Source organism: Hypanus sabinus, chromosome 5, assembly GCF_030144855.1.
Source record: "Hypanus sabinus isolate sHypSab1 chromosome 5, sHypSab1.hap1, whole genome shotgun sequence".
In the NCBI taxonomy this organism is placed as follows: domain Eukaryota; kingdom Metazoa; phylum Chordata; class Chondrichthyes; order Myliobatiformes; family Dasyatidae; genus Hypanus; species Hypanus sabinus.
In genome coordinates, this window is record NC_082710.1 from 94,681,251 (window position 1) to 94,705,806 (window position 24,556).

Consider the following 24,556-nt stretch of genomic DNA (forward strand, 5'->3'; position numbering starts at 1 on the left):
GGTCGCCTCACTATAGGAAGGTTGTGGAAGCATTGGAAAGGGTACAGAGGAGATTTACCAGGATGCTGCCTGGTTTAGAGAGTATGCATTATGATCAAAATTAAGGGAGCTAGGGCTTTACTCTTTAGAGAGGAGGAGGATGGGAGGAGACACAATAGAGGTGTACAAGATATTAAGAGGAATAGACAGAGTGGACAGCCAGCGCCTCTTCCCCAGGGCACCACTGCTCAGTACAAGAGGACATGGCTTTAAGGTAAGGGCTGGGAATTTCAAGGGGGATATTAGAGGAAGGTTTTTTACTCAGAGAGTGGTTGGTGCGTGGAATGCACTGCCTAAGTCAGTGGTGAAGGCAGATACACAAGTGAAATTTAAGGGACTACTAGACAGGTATATGGAGGAATTTAAGGTGGGGGGGTATATGGGAGGCAGGGTTTAAGGGTTGGCACAACATTGTGGGCCGAAGAGCCTGTACTGTGCTGTAATATTCTATGTTCTACGATGAGATGGAATACAGAGATGAAGTGGAGCAGCTGGTGGATTGGTGTTAGAGGAACAATTTAAGCCTGAATGTGGAGAAGACAAAGGAAATCAGTACAGTCTTCAGGAAGGTGCAAACAAACAATCTCTCTCTGTGCATACATGGCTCCTCCATAGAGAGAGTTAAGTGCACCAAGTTCCTGGGAGTTCATATCACTAATGGCGTCACCTGATCCCTTAATATAATCTCACTGAACAAGAAGGCACAGCAATGCCTCCATTTCCTGAGGAAATTGAAGCAAGCAAGTCTCCCACCCCATCTTAACTGTGTTTTACAGTAGTTCCATTGAGAGCAACCTAACAAGTTGCATCTCCATCTGATGTAGGAGCAGTCGAGCATCAGACTGGAAGTCCCTACAACTGTGAAAACAGCTGAGAGGATCATAGGTGTCTCCTTATGGTCCATCGGGGACATTTATCAGGAGCACTTCCATCCATCCTTAGTATTATTAAGGATCCCACCCAACCATCCAGCATCCTCTTTGAATTTCTACCATCAGGCAGGAGACTATGACGCATAAAAACAAGAATGGTCAGGATGAGAAACAGTTTCTTCCCACAGGCCATTAGGCTTCTGAACTCCCGTCTGCATCGTATTCGAGGTGTCACCAGTTAATCTGTTCTGTACCTTACAATATTTAATATTAACGCTTTTTAGTTTGTTATTTATTGAGATTCATCTGTCAATTTGATCCTTACCTTCATTAGCTAACCTGTGTCATGTATGTTATGTGCTTTACGCCTTGGTTTGAAGAAACCTTGTCAATTTCTATATATGTTATATACATGTATGAGGTTAAATGACAATAAACTTGACTTGACTTGATAGTCTTATAGTCTCCAGATTTAGTAGAATATCCTTTTAAAAAGCTAGAAAGACAACAAACTTTTGCAATGTGCCTCAGCTTATACCAAGCCTGGTTTACATTGGTTACAGTTTGCAGTTTGGTATTGGTTTGTTATTGTCACATGTACTAAGATACATTGAAAAGCTAATCTTGCGTACTGTTCGTACAGATCAAATCTTTAAAGAGCGCATTGAGCTAGGACAAGGTAAAGCAACAGCAATGCAGAATAAAGTACAAAAACACAGAGCACACACTGAGCAGGTAAACAGTAATGTGCAAGATCATAACGAGGTAGACTGTGAGGTCAAGAGTCCTATCAACTTACAGCTGCAATTTATAGCAGACTGGCCAGTAATGAGCATTGTGCAAAAAGGTGGCATTTCCTGATATAGACTTGTATCAGGAGAAGGTGAGAAATGTTGAGCATAGACTGGCATAGAGATGTGGCCAGTCTCCAGTGTCCCAAACTGTGCAATTTCACCCAGGAGTTATCAGTGGCAAGCTTTACTCAAGGTTTACATGCTGGAGGAAACCGACAGTTTAGACATCTTCAGAGACATCACTTATGAAGATGAATAAGCAGTCAACATTTCGGGCCAAGACCATTCATCGGGACCGGAGCGGAAGCGGGCAGAAGCCAGAATTAGAAGATGGGGAGAGGGAGGTATGGGAAACAAAGATAAATGGGCAAGTGATAAACGAATGCAGTTGAGAGGGAAGATAGGTGTGTGCGAGAAGTGAGATGCTGGGAGGTGATAGATGGAAGAGGTAAAGGGCCGAAGAAGAAGGAATCTGATAGAGAGGAGAGTGGGAGAAAAGGAAGAATAACGTGAACCAGAGGGAGGTGATGGGCTAGTGAGGAGCAGCAGCAGAGAGCTAAAAGCAAATTTATCATCTAAAACCAAGTTATAATTTCTAAGTATGTGACAGTAGAACCAACTTGTTCATTATTACTAAAATGTACAATAATATTTGATCAAGGATTTTCATTTGAATAACTCCTCTAGCAATAACTGCATAACAATATCAAAGGCTAAGCCCATCTTTTGCATTTTAATGTTATCAATATTTCTTGTGAGCTGTGCTAAGATAAAAATGTAATCTTTTTAAGCTGAGTTTATTTTTAAATGAAGTTAATAGAACCTTGGACTTAGATCATATAATGCAGCTGGAATTCTGAGCTGTGGGGATATAGACCAAGATTCCAGCTGATAACTACACTGCTGAAATTTAGTGTTGATAACTGTGAACATATGTAAGTTGCAGTGAAAATCAGTGATTAATGGTGAAATATTGTACTGAAGATAGTCACAGCTGCTTTTGTAATGCTGAATTGGTCTCCAGGACACAGCAACCTTATTCCCTAGTATTGGCAGATGGTTTATGGACAGACATCACAATGGAACTATCATAATCAGTTATCCATCTTTAACTCCTTACATTGTGAAACATCCTCATTAATTCCAGGCTTCCAATGAAATCTTCAGCTCATTAAAGCCAGATGCTTTGCAGATTCTGTCCCTGTTCGGCACAAGAAGCACAGATGTCTAAGGCACGAACTGAACACTGAAACTGGCTATCATAATGTTGGAAGTTACAATTCTACCAAGCTGTTATGCTATCTAAGCATGGATGTGCTAGGGGCTGACTGATGTCTTCACAGATAAATCTTCACCAAATAATCAACAAAGATCCCCACAGACTGAGCCATGCCATTTAATCACAGCTACCTTTGGGAAGGAGGCAGAGTAAGCTGAAGTCCCACACCAGCAGGTTTAAGGCCAGCTACTTCCTTAGTTTTTGAAGCATGCAGTGTAACCCAGATCACTACAGTTTAGCAAAATTATGACCACTTAGATCACTCTGCACTAAAATGGACCTTGTGACTTTTTTTTGCTGTAATGTTTTCTTGTAAAAATGTTTAATTTATACTTTTCACGTGAATGCTGCTTATATGATGGTACTGTATGTACCTGTGATGCTGTTCCAAGTAAGTTTTTCATTGCACCTGTGCATAGATATGGCAGTGGTAGTGTAGTTGTTAAGTGTGACACTTTACAGAACCAGCAATCCAGGCTCAATTCCTACTGCTGCCTGGAAGCAGTTTTTATGCTCTCCCCATGAATGTGAGGGTTTCCTCCAGGTGCTCTGGTTTCCTCCCACAGTCTAAAGATGCACCGGTCAGTACGTTAATTGGTCATTATAAATTATCCCATAATTAGACTAGGGTTAAATCAGGAGTTGCTGGGTGGTACAGCTAGATTTGGCCTGTTCTACACAGTATCTAAATAAATAAATAAATAAATAGATAAATATAACCATATAACAATTACAGCACGGAAACAGGCCATCTCGGCCCTTCTAGTCCATGCCGAACGCTTTACTCTCACCTAGTCCCACTGACCTGCACTCAGCCCATAACCCTCCATTCCTTTCATGTCCATATACTTATCCAATTTTTTTAATAAATAAGATGTAATTGTGCATATGACACAAAACTGGAGAATGAGAGGAGGATGAAGAGTCACTATGAAGACAGTGCATTGAAATGAAAATAGTACTGCTGCTGTAAGTTAACAAATTGTATCTGATTCAGATTCTGATTCTGGCTTTTGATGGACTGACTGGTATTCCAAGTCTAGGACAGCCTCAAGAGAATAAACGGAACAATTTCCTGCAGTTTTCCTTTTAACCAGCCTCTAGTAGTTATCCCCTGCAGGAATCACTGGTCTGGTTAACTACAACAAACATAAATTGGAAGAATGTAAGCAGAGTAGATTCTGCACACATATACCTTAAACGGACAATTGCAGTCAGTTCTATACATGTCAGATAACTCTGACTGGCATATTACAGTCATCTGTCTGAATGGCCATGAACTTTATCCATGAAAAAGTGGCTGAATTGCATGAGTAAATAATGCAATAAATACACCAATACCAATTCTCAGCCACTACTAACCTCCTTACACTGGATAGGTAAAGTTAAAATTGAACCTACTTTTACAATGGAGCTAACCAAACCAGATTAATGGCAGTCATAAAACAGCTGTCACATTTTTATTAAAATTGCTTATGAATTCCAGGAAGGACTTATAACATGAGAAAAATATACCTGCTTTTGGTCGTCATTACCTTTCCAAAAAAAGCTTGGACATTGTTTTTCTCCAGAAGTAAATACCCTTTTAAGAAATACTCCCTTATTTTGGTAATTCAATTCTGAGAAAGTGAAAAGAGTATCTTTACAGTTAAAATACTGGACCAGAGATAAGTCTGTTAATCCCACCAAGGATAAATGGTAAATTTAAATTCAGATTTTTAAAAAAATCTGGAATTTAAGAGAAGATAAATCTCAGTAGCAGAGATGATAAAATGTTCAGATTGATGTAAAAACCTCTCTGTTTCATTAATAATCTTCAAGAAAGCAAATTTTACATTTTCCCAAGTCTTGACTATCTGTGATTCCAGATCTATTGACAAACTGACCTTTAACTACTTCCTCAGATCAGACGACGAGGGAATAATGCTGGCTTTACTGGGGATCTCCATCTTACGTAAATGAACACATTTGTGTTCATTTATTTGTAAAGGTTGTTTCAGTACCCATTGCAGGGTCGAAGCAACACACACAAAATGCTGGAGGAACTCAGCAGGCCAGGCAGCAGCTAAGGAGAAGAGTACAATCAACTTTTCGGGCCAAAACCCTTCAGCAGGGGATGAATCATCAATTGACCAATAAATAAAGCAAAAAAAAATTCACAGACTGCTGAGTTCCTCCAGCATTTTGTATGTGTTGGTCTAATACTAAACCAGACCTTCAATTACAGTCAACAACCTAATCACCTCTACAGATTGTAATTGGCAGTTCTCCTGCATCTCCCTGTTGGCATGGAATTAGCACATTTCACTGATTACCTAAGTGCATTAATAGTCTCATAAAACTGAACAGACATTAAAGCTCACACATTCAATGCCAGTGAAAGAGAATTCATTCAACCAAAACTACAATTAATATTGCCCAAATCAGTTGCAAATCACATTAAATAGAACCATAGAAGCACTTCTAACTCAGAATGAAGATATTCAGTCTATTGCATCCGTGACAGTCAAGACAGCATAATTCAGCATAATTTCACTTTCACCCATTGCTCTATGGCTCATGTCTTTTCCATTGTATATCCAAGTACTGTTTAAATATGATAATTGTGCTGCACTTGATTCTATCCTTTCTGACAGGTTGGAGGGGTGGTGATACATCTCTACCAAAGGATGTATAAGGCACTCCTTCCCTCTGCTAGCCTCAAGGTCACCCTTAGGCAAGGTGCAGCACCTGCTTAACCCCCTACCACCGATCAGGGTAACCTGAAGCCATGGAAGCAGGTGGTGAATGGTCATATGAGCAGATGGTGCATATCCCCAGTCCTGGTTATGATTCTAGGCAGACAGTCTCTTAAGAATATTGACAGTAGCTGGGGCCACCCATCTTGTAAAAACACTACCTGGAAGATGGCAATGGCAAACCACTTCTGTAGAAAAATTTGCCAAGAACAATCACGGTCATAGACAATAATTACCCACATCAAACGACATGGCACATAATGAATGAATGATCCTTTTTTGACAGTGAATTACATACCCTTACCGCTTTTTGAATGAAAAGGAATTTAATCTGCCTTCCAATCCTCCTACAAATTACTTGAAAATTATGCTTTTAGTTATATATTACATGTAAGCCCTTTATACTCTAATTACCTCTAATAAGTCTCCTGTCTCATCTGCCCCAAAGAAAACAACTCTAGCTGTCCCTATCTTTCCTCACAGCTACATTTTCCTAGCAACATTTTCACAAGTTTCTTCTGTAAGTTATTTGGTGCACCCATTTCTTTCCTTCATTGTTGTGACCAGAACAGTATGCAGTAAGGTGGCGTGACTGATCATGAACATAGTTCCAGCAGGTTTTCACTTCTCTTATATTCCTATTTTGTTTTGGCTATTAAAGGAAGATATCCGATATGCAGCTTTAATTATTCTACTGGCCTGTTCTCAGGCTTTAGGGCTGTGTGCTCATGGACTCCTAAATACTTTCACTGAAATGAATCCATACCTTAACAACAGTAGAGAACAGTCATTGTCAAGAAAAACACATCTTCAAAAAGTTTCTGATATGATAGAATTTTAAGCTGAAAGAAATTAATGCTCCCCCAGTGATGCATGTTGGATGAAGCCGAGGATGCAATGGAGAGATCTGGGGCTATCAAAATCCAAACACATGCCTCATGCTAGAATATACTTTCATTTAATTAAAGTGTATTGTGATATCATTTGGCTCATTTTGAATATAGTGTCTATTTCTTCAGACATTGCTTTATTTCTTCAGACTATTCCTTGTTGCCTTCCACCTATCCCCAGCATTCTTAATTCCTAAATCTGACAATGGAAAACAAAGTTAGATATCAGCAAAATAGTGTTTCATCAACAAAAAGATACTTTTTCGGGGGGAAGTAATGACTGAATAGCTTTAAAAAACAATTTCATTCAAATTTCAGGGGGAAATTTCCACTGACTCTGAAGAATTTCAGCATACATTTAGATACTAAATTGCCATAGATGGGATGTCAAATTGACATCCTTTTCTTCAAGATTGATAGAGATGTTCATAGAAGAATAAACTATTAATTTACATACAATTCATCAGAAATTCTACAAGTCTGCCAATTTCACATCATTTTTAAAATCTGAAATCTGCTTCTCAGGAATTGTACATAATAATATTTTGGAAGAACATTATCCTTGAACTAAAGATAAAGTGGTACATTCGATAACAATAAAATGACAAATCTCAAATGTTACTATAGACCAAACAGTTACCATAGTATGCTTAGAATAAGAATGAGCTTGAAATATATTGCTGCCTGGTGTATGGAGTTCCACATATGTAGATACTAAGAAGGAAAACTCACACTGAGGAATGAATGGTTAGATACGTCAATAGTCTAACTTATAAAAGTAAATAACCTGAATCATTCTTTCAAAATGAACTCACAAAGAATGACATGTATAATACTACATACCTTACTTGTAAAAGGAATTGTAAGATATGATTCAAAAGTTTGACCATGAACTTGTCTTGAGCCTCAACTGTTTGCAACAGTGATAGGAACCAATTAAAAATGTTACTTCAACTTTCAGTTTTTAGATAGTGGACTGGATAGACTGAATAGCCTAATTCTTCTCCAATGTCTTATGGTCTTAAATAGAAGCAATTACTAAAAGTCAATTAGTTTCAAGCTGGATGTAACATGTCACTGAGCAAACTTTTGGGAGAAATTACAACGCTGGGAAATTGTAAATTTTGCAGCAACCGTACAACAAACAAACAATTAATTTTGCACATGATAGTTCTAGTGGTAGAATTTTACGGGATAAAAATACTTGGATATGAGTTCTACTGGTATCGAAAGTGATATGTGATATGTTGCCTTAGGGCAGTGCATGAACATCTGGCTGTGGTCTGGATGTAAACATGGATTAATTACTGACAACTCTCGCCTTGGTGCACAACTCATTACTACAGAGTTTCAATATCTCATTTACGTCCGTAGGACATATGTCATCAGTTAACATGTGGTACCCACCATACTTTGGTGATCATTCCGAAGGCAAGAAATAACTTGCCTTGAGGCAATTTAAATATAATTTAATCTAGGTTGTGATGCACCATCAATAACTCACACTGAGACGTAAGGCGAGATATCGGCTTTTATTGACTGGAAGAAGGAACCAGGAGTGAGTGTCTATCATACAATGTCCTGGAGACTGAGGCCGAGCGTCAGGCCTCAGATCGCCTTTATACAGGGGCCTGTGGGAGGAGCCACAGGAGCAGTCAGCAGGGGGCGTGTCCAGACAGGCACATAGTTCACCACAGGTTGTAAATGTGATCTAAAAATGGAGCTAGATACTCATCAGTATGATAATCATGTCAATATTTATTCAATGGATCTCTACCCTTAATGGGAACATTTTGAGTTCAAGGCTAACTCCGAGGCCCTGGGAATAATATCAAGGCTGATACTTCAGAAATGAAAGAGTTTATTACATTTATAGGTCTAGTTTCTCTGGTAAAATCTTAAAACAAACTTTACTCACTATTTATCTTCCAATCAATGCTGGCAAAGATGTGCTTTTTCTTAAGTAACATCACTGTGCAACTGGGTGCTGGACTTCCTAACCAGCAGATCTCAGATAGTCACAGTCACTAGTCCCTCCCATCATCTTCAAAATAGGAGGCCCCAGGCTGTGTGTTGCAGTACACTCTGCTCACATATATCAGCACAGCCAAACACCCGAGCAATCACACCATCAAGTACACTGATGACACGACAATGGTAGATGCATCACGATGAAATGGCCCACAGAGAGGAGGTGATACAGTGTGAGGCCTGGTGCCAAGCAAATAACTTCTTCCTTAATGACAGCAGGACAAAGGAGATAGTAATCATCTACAGAAGAACTTTACATCAATGGCAAGGCAGTGGCAACTGCAAACAGTCTCAAAATCCTGGGAGTGCACATCATACACAGCTTCTCATGGTCCCAAAACACATCCTACACAGTCAAGAAAGCCCACCAACACCCTTACTGTATGTTTTGAAGAGGCTGAAGAGGGCTGGACTCATGTCATTCTACAGATCAAAGTAGGGAGCATCCTAACAAAAGGCATTACTGTTTGGTACAGAAACTGCACTGTGGCAGACAGGAAGGCTCCACAGCGGGTAGTTGAAACCGCCCAATGTATCATTGGCACTGTTAAGGACTTATAAACAGAAAAGTGCCAAAAAAGGGCCAGTCAAATCATAAAGGATCCTATCCACCCTGTACATGGTCTGTTTGTTCCATTCCCATCAGGAAAGAGGCTACATAGCATCTACACCAGGCTAACTAGACTCAGAAACAGTTTCTTTCCCAAGCATTAAGACTGATGAACATCTTCATTCATTAACTCCAGAACTACATTATTATTCTCCATCAGACACCTTATGTATAGACACTCCTGTCCCTACCATCACTTTATGGACATACAATCAATCTCTGTATAGAAGCTATCTTCTGTATTTATGTTTATTTTTTTCTCAGCTCACGCTGGTGAAACCTGAGGTACAGGCATAGCCAAGCACACTTATTTCTCAATTGCTAGGAATTTTCAGACTATTCTGGTGGTGTTTAGTGTTGTGGCTTTCTAGAGGTTTACATAAATATTGCTGTGTAGGCCTAATTGTTTAATGTTATTGTGTAATGACTTTGGGATGATAGATATTACTCTCAGGACAATGTGTACCCTGTTCATGTTCCATAGTCTTCCATTCTCCTTTTTTAATTCAGCATATTTCTGGTGTTTTTCACTTACTGATTTCTGTAAGTTCTGTGTGCTTGGAATGGCAGTATCTACTAATTAAGTTGCTATTTCTTGTTTATCTCTGACTCTGACTCTAAAAATGCATCAGTCCTGTAGTTAAAGTAAGGTACGGTTTATTTTATGAGTTTGTATTTTAAAGCAAGAATATTATTATTATTATTATTGTTATTGTTATTATTATTATTATTATTATTATTATTATTATTATTATTATTATTATTATTATTGTGTTCTTTATCCTTTGTTTTGTTTTGAGTGTAGCCTCATATCCAGAGTAACAATTATTTTGTTCTCCTTACACTTATGTATAGGACATGACATTAAACAATCTTGAATCATGAAGTATGTTAATATGATGTAATTCTTTCAGTGCTACAACAGTGACTGTAAAGTTACTGGGACATTATGAGATCATAATATGCAACATAAAATGTGCACCCTTTTTAACCTTTTAATTAAAAAATATTATTAGAAAATAGAATCAATCCACCAGACATTAACTTCCTTCCAGAAATGATGTTTCTGACAGTCTCTGACAAGCAACGAGATACTGGGTAGATACTGAACATAAATTGTTTGACTGCTAACTTACAGACATAAACTAAGAAGCTTTGTTAGCAATTCTGTCCAGCCTGTGGTATGTGTCATCAGATTACACTGATCTTACTTTCCTTTCAGTATTCAGATTCAAACAGATTTTGAACCATATGTAATGAGATGTAAATTATTGTAAATTATTCCTTCTAATGATTTCATTCAATATCTTATTATTCAGAGTGCAGAGAATTATCTCTGCCCTAGTAGATACAGATTCTAACAAACCTACAAAAGTATGTTAATCAGCTGTCTTTCTCTTCACAAACTCTTTGGCTGCACTGTTGCAAATGAGATAAAGAAGAACTCTAAGTCTATGAGACAAGTTATTTTCATTTTGTACTTCTAACATAAGAGGTGACTCAATGTTTTACATAGCAAAACTAAGAAAAACAGATTAACAGCTTAAAGAGACAGATGTCCTTTTAACGTGTCAGAACTAGAAATGAACGAAGGCTTGCTTTGAAAGATAGGATTTGATGCTTTTCAAAAGAAGATCAGACAGCATGACTCTGCAGAGGTACAAACTGCCGAGATGATCACAGAGGTCTCCCTTCCCCCATCTGTGACAATTACCAGCAGCAATGTATATGGGCCTGAAGAATCGTTGAGGATCCCTACCACCTGTCTCACAATCTCTTTGACCCACTACAACGAGGAAGGAGGTACAGCAGCATTAACACTAGGACTGGCAGACTGGATAAAACAGCTTCTTCCCTCAGGCTGAGAGACTAAAGAATACCCTGCCATCACCGAGGTCTCGTCACTAGGACAGCGAGCAGCTTACTGTACTGTTAACCTGTGCTACACACTACATGCATTTTGAACTATATTTTATTAACTTAGTTACAGTAATATTTATGTGCTATGTGTGATATACTGTATGTTTTGTGGGTGCACTGTGGACTGGAGGAACATTGTTTTATTTGATTGTTAATATGTATAGTCGGATGACAATAAACTTGTCTGTTGTGCTGAGAGGGCTATCCTATCACCAACAGCTAAAAAACATGGAAATGCTTTCTTTGGGGTTTAGAGAAATGAGAGATGATGCTATTGAAACAAGTGAATTCCTAATGGGAGAATCTTTATAGAGTCATAGTGATATACAATATGGAAATGAGTCCACCAAGTCTGGATGGATCATCAAGTGCTCATTCACAGTCCTCTCCCCATATTCACATCAACTCACACAGTTATACCACTTGCCTTGCGCCAGTTTTCAGTGGCCCGTTAGCATATGGATCTGCAGGACTGAATGGAGGAGGAAACCGGAACAACTAGTGGAAAATCCAAACTCCACATAGGCAGCACCTGGAGTGTGGACCGAACCTCGCACTGCGAGATAGCAGTTCTACTAATGGCCACTGTGCAACACCTAATAACTGGGCTTGTATGAGATGAATGCAGGGCATCTTGCAGCTTATTACGTGAAGGAAGAATCCTGCCACAAGGTCAGCTCCACTTGAACAAGGGGATAAATTTGCAAATTAAAGGCTTGACAATTGACAACTGAAATATAAAGGTGGTGGAGACTTGATCACAGGAGATATTTAAAGAGGAAGTAGATTAATTTTTGAAAGATCAGGGAATGAGGTCAGCAAATAATCTGCTAGAAGAACTCAGAAAGTTCACAGTTAATTTATTATCAAAATACATCTATGTCATCATACACAATCCAAGGATTCATTTTCTCACGGGCATTCATAGTAACTAGCATCTGTGGGGAAAAGGAACTGTCAACATTTCAGGTTGAAATGCCACTTCAGTCCTATCTTCCTACAGATACTGCTGGTCTCATTGAGTTCTTCCAGCAGGTTGTTTGTTGCTCCAGATTCCAGCATTTGCAAGCATTTGAGTCTCCAGGGAACCGAGGTCTGTGGAAAACTGTCACAGAAGAATTGACACTTAACAGCATACAGCCAAGATCATACTAAATAGTAGGACAGGCCTCAGAGGCAAGAGGCGTACGATTGCTCCTATTTTCTCATATGCTTTTCACGGACAAGTTACTTCTCCCAGTCTCTGCCTCAATGGCTTCCTGTCAGATTTCTTATGCTGTAAGCAGCTGCCAGTAAAACAATCAGCTAGTACTAGACAAAGTTAGACTCTGATCCATTCTTATCTTAGATATAAATGATGCTTCAGCCTAAATTAAATGACTGATTGGTGGGTTCCCCTGAAATAAGGAACCATGGAATAGCCCATTTGAAAGTTCAAGCACCAGTGCCACTGGGGTTGTACCAGGCTTTTGGGGAAGATGTTCAGATTTATTGTGCTTGATTAGTGAAACTGTTCTGTCTATACATAACTACATATCAATTAAATAACGGCACGCACGTGGGAGATGGCTTTAACTGGTGCATTCACATTGCCGAGAGAGAGAGAACAGTGTACATGTGTAGACAACAGATCGATATGTAGTGCTAAAGGGAGGGCAGGTTGCTGTAATAGAAATAAATCCATACATTACAGAAACAATGTTGTATACTTTGGACACAATGAGGGAAATAGGGAATGGATTCTGTACTTCCATTTTCATTTTGGAATTCTTGTAATGACAAGGACTTTTTGATCTTTATTTTTTTTTCTTTCTTAAATAATCTGTTTAACCTGCACTGGAAACCAATTTTACACATTCAAAAAAGAGGAAAAAGACTCCAGTATTTATTGTTTTGTTATCTTGTCTTGAATTAAATCAAAGCCTTTTTTGGGAAACTTTGTCACATGGTGTGAGCAGAATCATCTGCAGCTTAATGTGAACAAGACTAAGGAGCTGGTGGTGGAGCTGTGGAGGGCTAAGGCACTGGTGACCCCTGTTTCCATCCAAGGGGTCAGTGTGGACATGGTGGAGGATTACAAATACCTGGGGATACGAATTGACAATAAACTGGACTGGTCAAAGAACACTGAGGCTGTCTACAAGAAGCGTCAGAGCCGTCTCTACTTCCTGAGGAGACTGAGGTCTTTAACATCTGCCGGATGATGCTGAGGATGTTCTACGAGTCTGTGGTGGCCAGTGCTATCATGTTTGCTGTTGTGTGCTGGGGCAGCGGCTGAGGGTAGCAGACACCAACAGAATCAACAAACTCATTTGTAAGGCCAGTGATGTTGTGGGGGTGGAACTGGACTCTCTGACGGTGGTGTCTGAAAAGAGGATGCTGTCCAAGTTGCATGCCATCTTGGACAATGTCTCCCATCCACTCCATAATGTACTGGTTAGGCACAGGAGTACATTCAGCCAGAGAATCATTCCACCGAGATGCAACACTGAGCGTCATAGGAAGTCATTCCTGCCTGTAGCCATCAAACTTTACAACTCCTCCCTCAGAGTGTCAGACACCCTGAGCAATAGGCTGGTCCTAGACTTATTTCCACTTGGTATAACTTACTTATTATTATTTAATTATTTATGGTTTTATATTGCTATATTTCTACACTATTCTTGGTTGGTGCGACTGTAACGAAACCCAATTTCCCTCGGGATCAATAAAGTATGTCTGTCTGTCTACCTGTCAAAATTCTGGATTTGACAAAACTTTTTTTTTCTGAATATAGTGTATTTTAAAAATATGAAAGTTCACTAACAAATCTCCTTTTCCATTAAAAGAATAAAGTCCAGGTTAGGCAAGTTTTCTTCATTACCTAGTGCTCTAGAATATAGTCCTAGTCTCTATGTTCCATTTGGATTTCCTCCATTAATCAATACTTGCGCAGATTTGAATATAATAACAAACTACATTTGGAGACATTTCAAAACCATAAAATTGAAGTGCTTGATCTAAATATTAAATGATGTTTAAAAATGTAAAAGGTCCAAACTTTGAGACATCATCCTTTGCATTGTTTACAAAGATTATATTTCCCAATCCATTACGAGTATACACATTCTGATGTACTTTAAAATGTATCCAACAATATCTGCAAACTTTTCGGCCATGTACTTCAAAGTTGATGAATAGAAATCATTAAGACTCAGGAGAGGTGCTTTAATATTTTTTACAAATAAATTTCCTCAATCCAATGGCAAATCTGGGACTCAGCATTATTGGCTCTATTATGCAATTCGCCCTCTTAGATTTAAAAAAATAAGCAAATTTTGTAGGAAGAGGTTAATTTAAAACTATTTGCTTAATTTTGCACAGAACAGCCTTTCAAGTTTCTGAGCAGATGCTGTGCAGATGTTTAACATTTCATGGGCTAAAGAGAAACAGCAGGCAATCTGAATGATCATATTTATATCATAAATCTGATAACATAAACCAAAGGATGGCATTTTTCTATAAAAATGGAAAGTTACTGTGAACTTCATTTAAGCAAGGCCTATACTACCCACCTTTGCAAGATCGGCCATCACCCTTCAGCCTTCCGGGACAGCTTCCACAGTGGAATGATCCAAAGCTATTGAGACATGGGACTCCAGGAAAACATGGCACTTCTTCACATTCATTAACATCTTCTTGGCACGTGAGTCCTGAAATACAACATAGAGCAGATGGGGAAATGAATATTTCACAAAATAACATATGGATTCAAAGCTAATTCTCTTCCACCAGGAAAATGTCGCCTTTATATATACACTCAGTGGACTTTATTAGGTACACCTTTACGCATATTCATTAATGCAAATGTCTATTTGGCTAATCATGGGGCAGAAACTCAATGCATGAAAGCATGCACACATGGTCAAGAGGTTCAGTTGTTCAGACCAAACATCAGAATGGGGAAGAAATGTGATCTAACTGACTTTGACCATGGGGTTGTTTGAGAATCTCAGAAACTGCTGATCGCTTGGGATTTTCACACACAACAACCTACAGATTTTACAGAGAATGGAGTGAAAAACAACGTAAAGAACATCAGTGCATGGTAGTTCTGAGGGTGAAAATACCTTGATAACGACAGAGGTCAGATGAGAATGGCCAGACTGGTTCAAGCTGACAGGAAGGAAATAGAAGCTCAAATAACCAGGCATTTCAACAGTGCTGTGCTGAACATCTTTGAATGCACAACACATTGAATCTTCAAATGGATGGGCTAGAGCAGCAGAAGCTTACATAAAGTATTCACGCACCTTGGAAGTTTTCATGGTTTATTGTTTTACAACAGTGTATCATAGTGGATTTAATTTGCCTTTTTTGATACTGATGAACAGAAAAACTCTTTCATGTTAAAGTGAAAACAGATCTCAACAAAGTGCTCTAAATTAATTACAAATATAAAACTAAATTAATTTATTCCATAAGTATTCACCCCTTCAAGTAGGTTTTTATTAGATGCACCTTTGGCAGCAAGCACAGCCTTGACTCTGTGTGGGTGGGTCTCTATCAGCTTTGCACATCTGGACACTGCAATTTTCCCCCATTTTTCTTTACAAAATTGCTCCAGCTCTGTCAGATTGCATGCGGATCATGAGTGAACAGCCATTTTCAAGTCCAGCCACAAATTCTCAATTGGATTGAGGCCTGGACTCCGACTTGACCACTCCAGGACATAAACTTTGTTATTTTTAAGCAATTCTTGTGTAGCTTTGGCTTTATGCTTGGGGTCATTGTCTTGCCGGAAAACAAATCTTCTCCCAAGTCACAGTTCTCTTGCAGACTGCATCAGGTTTTCCTCCAGGATTTTTGCTGCATTGATTTTTCCCTCTACCATCACAAGCCTTCCAGGGCCTGCTACAGTGAAGCATCCCCACAGCATGATGCAGCCACCACCATGCCTCACAGTAGGGATGGGTTGTTTTTGATGACGTGCTGCCTTTGGCTTGCACCAAACATTTAGTCTGATGGCCTAAAAGCTCAATTTTGGTTTCATCAGACCATAGAACCTTCTTCCAGCTGTCTCTAACGTGCTTCAGGCAAACTCCAGCTGAGACTTCATGTGAGTTTTTTCAACAGTAGCTTTCTCTTTGCCACTCTCCCATAAAGCTATGAAACACCAGTTGTATGTGCAGTCTCTCCCATCTCTGCCACTGAAGTTTGTAACACCTCCAGAGTTATCACAAGTCTCTTGGTGGCCTCCCTCACTAGTCTTCTTGCATGCTCACTCTGTTTTTGAGGATGGCCTACTCTCGGCAGACTTACAGCCGTACCATATTTTTTCCATTTCTTGTTGATTGACTTAAGGGATATTCAATGACTTGGAAGTTTTCTTGTATCATCTCCTGACTTGTGGTTTTCAGTAACCTTTTCGTGGAGTTGCTTGGAGCAATCTTTTGTCATCATGGTGTGGATTCTGCCAGGATACTGACTCGCCAGCAGTTGGACCTTCCAGATACAAGCTCTACTCTCTCTATACCCCTAACTGTGTGGCTAGGCATAGCTCAAATACCATCTATAAATTTGCTAATGATACAACCATTGTTGGAAGAATCTCAGGTGGTGACAAGAGGACATACAGGAGTGAGATTTTTCAACTAGTGGAGTCCTGCGACAACAACAATCTTGCATTCAACGTCAGTAAGACGAAAGAGCTGACTGTGGAATTCAGGAAGGGTAAGATGAAGGAACACATACCTAACCTCATAGAAGGATCAGAAGTGGAGAGAGTGAGCGGTTTCAAGTTCCTGGGTGTCAAGATCTCTGAGATTCTAACCTGGTCCCAACATATCAATGTAATTATAAAGAAGGCACGACAGTGGCTATACAGTACTTCATTAGGAGTTTGAAAAGATTTGGTACGTCAACAAACACACTCAGAAACTTCTACAGATGTACCGTGGAGAGCATTCTGACAGGCTGCATCACTGGGGGAGGGGTGGGCAGGGGTGACTGCTCAGGACTGAAAGAAGCTGCAGAGGGTTGTAAATTTAGTCAGCTCCATCTTGGGTACTAGCCTACAAAGTACTCAGGACATCTTCAAGGAGTGGTGTCTCAGAAAGGCAGCGTCCATTATTAAGGACCTCCAGCACTCAAGGCATGCCCTTTTCTCACTGTTACCATCAGGAAGGAGGTACAGAAGTCTGAAGGCACAAACTCAGCGATTCAGAAACAGCTTCTTCCACCCTGTCATCCGATTCCTAAATGGACATTGAACCCTTGGACACTACCTCACTTTTTATATTATTTGTTTTTTTTTTGCATGATTTTTAATCTATTCAATATATCTATATTGTAATTGATTTATTTATTTATTATTAGTAGTAGTAGTAGTAATTTATTTTGTTTTTTTCTGCTATATTATGTATTGCATTGAACTGCTGCTGCTAAGTTAACAAATTTCACATCACATGCCGGTGATAATAAACCTGATTCTGATTCTGTATTTTTACTACAGTCAACTGAAACATCTTGACTGCACACAGTTCTTCAAAAACAGATCTCTACTTAACTAATCACACGACTTCTAAAACCAATTGGCTGTACTAGTGCTGACTTGGTGTGTCATATTAAAGGGAGCGAATATTTGTACGATCAATTACTTTGTGCTTCACATTTGTAATTGATATAGATCACTTTATAGAGATTTGTTTTCACTTTGAAATGATAGAGACTTTTTCTGTTGACCAGTGTCAAAAAAAGCTAAATTTATATATTTGTATGTATGATGTTAGCCAGTGGGAATCAGGTCCTTGACCTTCATCTATTGGTTTCTTCCTATGTTCGTTCCTTATTGCTTCTTATCCTAACCAGCTTTTTGTCATAAAATGTGCTTCTAACTTCTGTTACTTGTCTAACTGATTATTCAGCAGTTCAGCCTCATTCAATATCGTACTTGTGCTTTTTAATCTTACTGCTCTGGCCTTTTGTGCAATTGGTTCTATATCCTTGGCTGAATTATTAACAAAGTTAGCTGTAAGCTTTTAAAGCCATTCATTAGATTACTCTGATTATTTTGCTTTCTTCAAAAAAGACAGTTCTATTTGCAATTAGATCTCCTAACTCTTTTTGTCGTCTTTGAGCATCTTAAAATGTCTTCATGTTAGTCCTAACATATAAATTGCAGTTTGATTGCTATAGAAAGAAGCAAGTGGTTCCTCAAATCTCAAAGATTTAAGTAAGTAAATCCATTAGGATTAACTTAAATGTTTCTAACTTAATGTTGGTATTTGACTTAGTGAAATAACTTTTCTAAAGTACCAGCAACCAAAGAGTTCCAATTTAAACTACAATAGAACCTGAAACTTAAAATGAGCAATTTGGAAAGAACTTCGAGTTTTATAACTATAGATTCCAAGCATATACAAAGAATTGCCCTGTACTAGTGAGGTGTGAGAAAATTTGTCATGTCCCCATCAAACATTACCAACTTTATCAATGAACTGTGGAAAGCATCTAATCTAGAAAACTAGATCCACGTAGCAACTGTTCTGCACATGAATCCAAGCAGCTGCAGAGTTGAGGATGTACTGTAGAGCAGCACAAATGGATACCAGATTCTTCTCCATGGATTCCACCTATACTTCTCACACAGTGGAGCATCCAGCCTAATCCAAGACCTAATCCATTCCACATTCCTCTTCCCTCTTCAAATGGACAGAAGCCCACACCAAAAGGCTCAAGGACAGATGTTACCATGCTGTTACTGTATAGGACTATTAAATGGTTCGCTAGTATGATAAGATGGACTACTGACCTCACAATCTATCTCGTTATAGTCTTGCATCTCACTGTTTTCCTGTACCGGACTGCTCCCTAGCTAATACGGTTTATCCTGCTTCGCTATTTTTTCTACCTTGTTCCTCCTCAATGCACTGTGCAATAATTTGATTTGTACGAACAGTGCACAGAATAAGCCTTTCACAGTATCTTGGTACGTGTGACAATAATAAAATAATTTCAACTCTGGAAACTCAGCACAACTTTATACAGACTTACTCAACCTTAGCTCTGGCGCATTTGCACTATAGTTGTCATATAACATTTTTAACCTAATGGGACTTGGCAAAGAACAAAGAACTTCCCTTTGTGATATTGATGCTGTTAGAAGTGATCAATCAATTTCACTCCGCTTTTCTTAAGCTGAATGTTTAGTATTACATACTAAATGTTTAGTACCACATTAAGAGTGTTCAACTAATTTAACAGATATTTCTGCTCAAAGGAACTTGTGGCACTATGACTGATAACAACTGCTAATTAAATATGTTGAGCTGTTGGTGTGCAGATTAAGTAGTGAGGACTGCAGTTTCATTTCCATGTAAATTTTCCAACATGTATTCTCACCATTATTTAACTCACTTTTACATTCCTACCTAAAATGATCTAACGAGAAGTTAGGTTTATCACAAGTATCACATAATCTCCCAAAAGAAATTAGTTATAAACACAAGCTCAGCCTGTGAGACTAATGAATACCTGCCAGCATCGAGGTTTCGTCACTAGGACAGTAAGCTGTGTACTTGTGCTGTATACGACATGCACTTTGAATTATATTCTATCAACTATTTGTGTTAATATTTTGTTTCATGTGCTGTGAATGATGAGGGTTTTGTGGGCGCACTGTGGTTAGGAGAAAGGTTACTTCATTTGGTTATATACACTATATATGGTCAGATGACCATAAACTTCAAATGCTGGAGGAACTCAATGAGTCAGGCAGCATCTATGGATAGAAAATGGTTGACTTTTTGGGCTGAGACCTTTCAACACGACTGGCGAAGAAGGGAGCAGAAACCTAAATTGGGTGGGGGCTGGAGAGGAGTAGGAGCTGGCCGGTGATAAATGAGACCAGAGGAGAGGGAAGGTGCATGGGTGGGGCTGGAGAGGAGTAGGAGCTGGCCGGTGATAAATGAGACCAGAGGAGAGGGAAGGTGCATGGGTGGGGCTGGAGAGGAGTAGGAGCTGGCTGGTGATAAATGAGACCAGAGGAGAGGGAAGGTGCATGGGTGGGCTGGAGAGGAGTAGGAGCTGGCCGGTGATAAATGAGACCAGATGAGAGGGAAGATGCATGGGTGGGGGAGGAGGAATGAAGTAAGATGCTCGAAGAGGATAGGCAGAAGATAAACAGCTGAAGAAGAAAGAATCTGATAGGAGAGGAGAGTGGACCATGGAAGGAGCAGGTGAACCAGAAGGAGGTGATGGGCAGGAGAGAAGGGAAGGGGGTAAGAGAATAACCAGAATGGGGAATACGAGGAAAACATAAAATATTGCAGCAGAGTACAGGCCTTTCATCCTATGATGTTGTGATGACTCTTTCACCTACTATAAAATCAATCTAACCCTTCCCTCCACATAACTCTACATTTTTTTCTATCACCCATGTCTTATCTAAGAGTTTCTAAATGACTCTAATCTATCAGCCTCTACCACCACCCGTGACTGTGCATTCCATGAGGGAAGGGGGGGTGGGGGGCGAAATTATTGGAAGTTGCAGAAATCGATATTCATGCCTACTCAGATGGAATATGAGGGATTACTCCTCTAACCTGAATTTGGCCTTATCATGGCAATAGAGGAGGCCATAGATAGACATGTCAGAATGGGAATGAGAAGTCAAATTGAAATGGGAAGCTACTGGAAGATCTTGAGCAACACACACAAAATGCTGGAGGAACTCAGCAAGTCAGGCAGCATCTATGGAAATGAATAACAGTCGATGTTTCCGACTGAGGACCTTCAGGACTGGAAAGGAAGGGAGAAGGTGAAGAATAAGGTAGGAGAAGGGGAAGGAGGATGTTAGGTTATAGGTGAAGCCAGGTGGGTGGGGAAGGGGAAATTGAGTAAAAAGTTGGGAGGTGATAGGTAGAAAAAGGCAAAGCGCTGGTGAGGAAGGAATCTGATAGGAGAGAAGAGTGGACTATGGAAGAAAGAGGAGGAGGTGCACCACTGAGAGGAGATAGAAAGGTGAGGAGAGAGGTCAGAAGCAAAAGTTGGGAGACCAGCAGGAGATACTGCCTTCTGTGGCAGACAGAGTTTAGGTGCTTGACAAAGCAAGTCCCCAATCTGATTGATATACAGAAGGCTGCACCAGGGGCATCAGATACAATACATGGCCCCAAAGGACTTGTAGGAGAGAGGTCACTTCACCAGGAAGGACTGCTTGAAGAGAAATGAGTTAACTCATCTCAGCTTTTGCACCACAAAATGGTCACATACTCAAGCAGTGGAAATCTCTAACCACTTTACAGATGCTATTTTGAGGCCAGTTTAAAAGTCTGTAGGCATTTTCTTGCCAGTCTGTCGATAAAAACCATTGTGTCATATGAAGTGTTTATAGCACAATTTACAGATTCTCATGGTGTAACAATGGTTCTTGCAATGATAAGAATGATAATCTTTAAGAGGTGGCAAAAAGTATGTGAAGCAGAAGAATATTTACATTTACTCTGTCCGGTACTACAGAAATGATGCAGGATATTGACAGGTGACTGTTGGTACGTTTTCTTCTGTGAATGAAGTGCACATGTAACATCAGCTGTAGAATCAAAGGAGTCCACAGTGTGGGACATACAGATCTTACATGTCAATCTATCCACATTAAAGGATAGAGACACCTTAGTCTCAGTGTAACAGTGCATCATTTATTTGGAGTAGTGTGTTCCTTTGTAAAGTGGGAGGAAATATTTGTGAAAGAAGATGCTAAAAAATGACTTGGAAATCAAAATTCCATCTCATGCTTCTATTTCTAATCTCACTTCCATATGTAATCTCACGACAAACTAGCTCAAGTCCCAATGCTTGAGGATATGCTCCACTGATGGACTTGGGACAGACTCTGCTTAAAATCCAATGGTTGTCGGCCAAGAACAACTCAGTACTGATCTAACAGTCACTGAGATGAAAGCAGTTGTTTAGTTGTAAGAACAGCATCAAGAGGAAGAGAAGAGTTTTGTAATTCAACGTGGACTTGATCATCGGTGTCCAACAAAATGTTATGTTTCTAGTTTTTCTTAGAATCATATAGAACATGTTCAATTGTATCAGTATCCAGTTACATGCACCTGATTACTGTGTAGGATATTCATTTTTGTACCAGAAAGATGTGATTTGACTAGGATCAACACGGGGATAGCTATGTTTGGATAATTTTAGGATAACTGTGTCACAAATACTTTCAGGTGGATATTGGACGAAAGGCAGGGTTTCCCAACCTTTTTTATGACATGGAACATAAAGCAATACCATTAAGCAAGGGGCCTGTGGACCCCAGGCTGGAAACCCCTGGATTGCTGGCTGGAAGATGCCTTTTTCAATTTTTACTACTTTTGGGGAGGAGGTACAGGAGCCTGAAGACTCAGACTCAATTCAGAAACATTGTCTTTCCTTCCACCATCAGATTTCTAACCAGTCTATGAACAAACACTACCTTCTTATTCTATTCATTTATTTTTGTAATGTATAGCAGTTTTTATGTCTTTGCACTGTAATGCTGTCACAAACCAACATATTTCATGTCATGAGAGTCAGTGGTAATAAATCAGATCCTAGCTGTTGTACATGCTACTTGCATTGCTTTCGTTGATGTTACTGATTGAGTTTTACTTTTTTGATGGAAATCAATGCAGCAAACATGCAGTTAATATATTGTCCCCTTCTAATGAGAATACGAGAATATAGAAGCAAGAGTATGTCACCTTGCCCTTCAAACCTGCCCTGCTATTGGATATCATTATGACAGATCTGCCGCAAGCCTTAATTCCTCTCTGTTTCTATCCATCCTTCCTGGAGCTGTGTACAATATACACTCAATATGCATTCTTCCTGCAGCTCCAGTCTTGAGACCATAAGATGTAGGCACAGAATTAGACTATTTGGTTCATCAAGTTTGCTTTGCCATTTCATCATGGCTGATCCATCTTCCCTCTCAGCTTCAATTTCCTGCCTTCACCCCGTATCCCTTCATGCCCTGACCAGTCGAGAATCTGTCAACCTCTGCCTTAAATGTACCCAATGAGTTGGCCTCCAGAGCTGTCGGCGGCAACAAATTCTACTCTCTCGCTACTGAGCTCTGTCATTGGTAAAATCCTGAACAGTGATTACAAACATATTTGAATCCCTGTGATTTATGAAAGTACTTGGTTAATCTGTAATGCACAGATTGCCTCATCTATAATTAATGACACTCTTAACCTGCTGGAAATCTTTGAGCATCTGCCCATTCTAGTCAGAGTAGGAAGCCCAGAAGATAACTACCAGCCCTACGAGAGCAATACAACAGGCTCAGCTAATCAGGAGATCCTGGATCTATCTTTACTAGAGTCCTGGAGGAACCTAAAGGCAAAAAAGTTGAGAATATTGCTCCTAATGGAGGTCTATCGAATCTGATAAGGAGCAGGTTTGTTTCTGGGGGTCTGCCATGACTTGTTCCCAACCTGTGGTTTACGGACTCCTCAGTTAATGGTAAAGATCCATGGCATAAAATATTGGGAACCCCAGTTCAAAGTGCTCAAATGGTCAAACATGTCAAACTCTACTTTTAAACCGTTTTGGGTGTGTAGTGTCTCCAGCAATTTTAACCCTTTGCCAACTTTGCCCATGTTGAGCTAACGTGAATACAACACTGCTTTACATTATAATTCTTGGTTTGAGAAGTTGCTATTGGAAAAGGGAAGATGACTGTAAACAGAAAAGAAAATTAAGCTGATAAGTGGTGTAAAGGGTCCACGTATGCTTTGTGATCCATAACTGCTGGAACACACTGTATACTTAGCTGGAAAGCTACTTAAGATCTTTATGAAGCGTAATTGGCTATAAATTAGGTTGCACAGCATTTCCTTTTCAATATTATGTGTTTGAAAATCACTTATTTGCAAAGCAGACTGTGATTATGTCACATCAGTCTCAACAATTCAACTGAAAACTTTTAGTTCAAAAGTCACCTTTGATCCAGTTTCTATGTCAATCACATGCATGTGCAATAGTCATTTGGAATTTTGCCTGGGAATTAAGGTTGCATCATTCTGTGGAGAGCCTAATGTTGGCCATTCTTGGAAAAACCAATCTCTCATGCTGCTATTTGCTAGTATATGTAAAGGAGATATTCTTGGACCAGACTCTAGTCTAAACAATGGGAAGCTGATACACATTTAGCTCTCTTTTCAACTGAAGAGCTCAGGCTTCAAACTGACCCACACTATGAGAGCGGGAGAGAGATCGGAGAGCACGGTAAACAATCCTATCCAAGGGAGAAATTCTATGCAATGTCTGTAAGTTCCAGCCGCATTCACCCCACCAGACTGCCAATAGTTACAGCTTGGTACACTTCCAACAAATGGGCAAAGAAGA

The 24,556-nt window shown here is 39.5% G+C and overlaps 1 protein-coding gene across 7 annotated transcripts in view; it reads right to left on the bottom strand.

Moving 5' to 3' along the window:
* The window catches only part of LOC132394289 (von Willebrand factor D and EGF domain-containing protein-like), a 311,753-nt gene that overhangs the window by 63,950 nt on the left and 223,247 nt on the right, over positions 1 to 24,556 (bottom strand). For all 7 annotated transcript variants that reach the window (XM_059970250.1, XM_059970251.1, XM_059970245.1 and 4 more), the window contains one exon: positions 14,728 to 14,865. In XM_059970250.1, the coding sequence (XP_059826233.1) occupies positions 14,728 to 14,865 (138 nt within the window). The remainder of the gene's footprint in view (positions 1 to 14,727; positions 14,866 to 24,556) is intronic.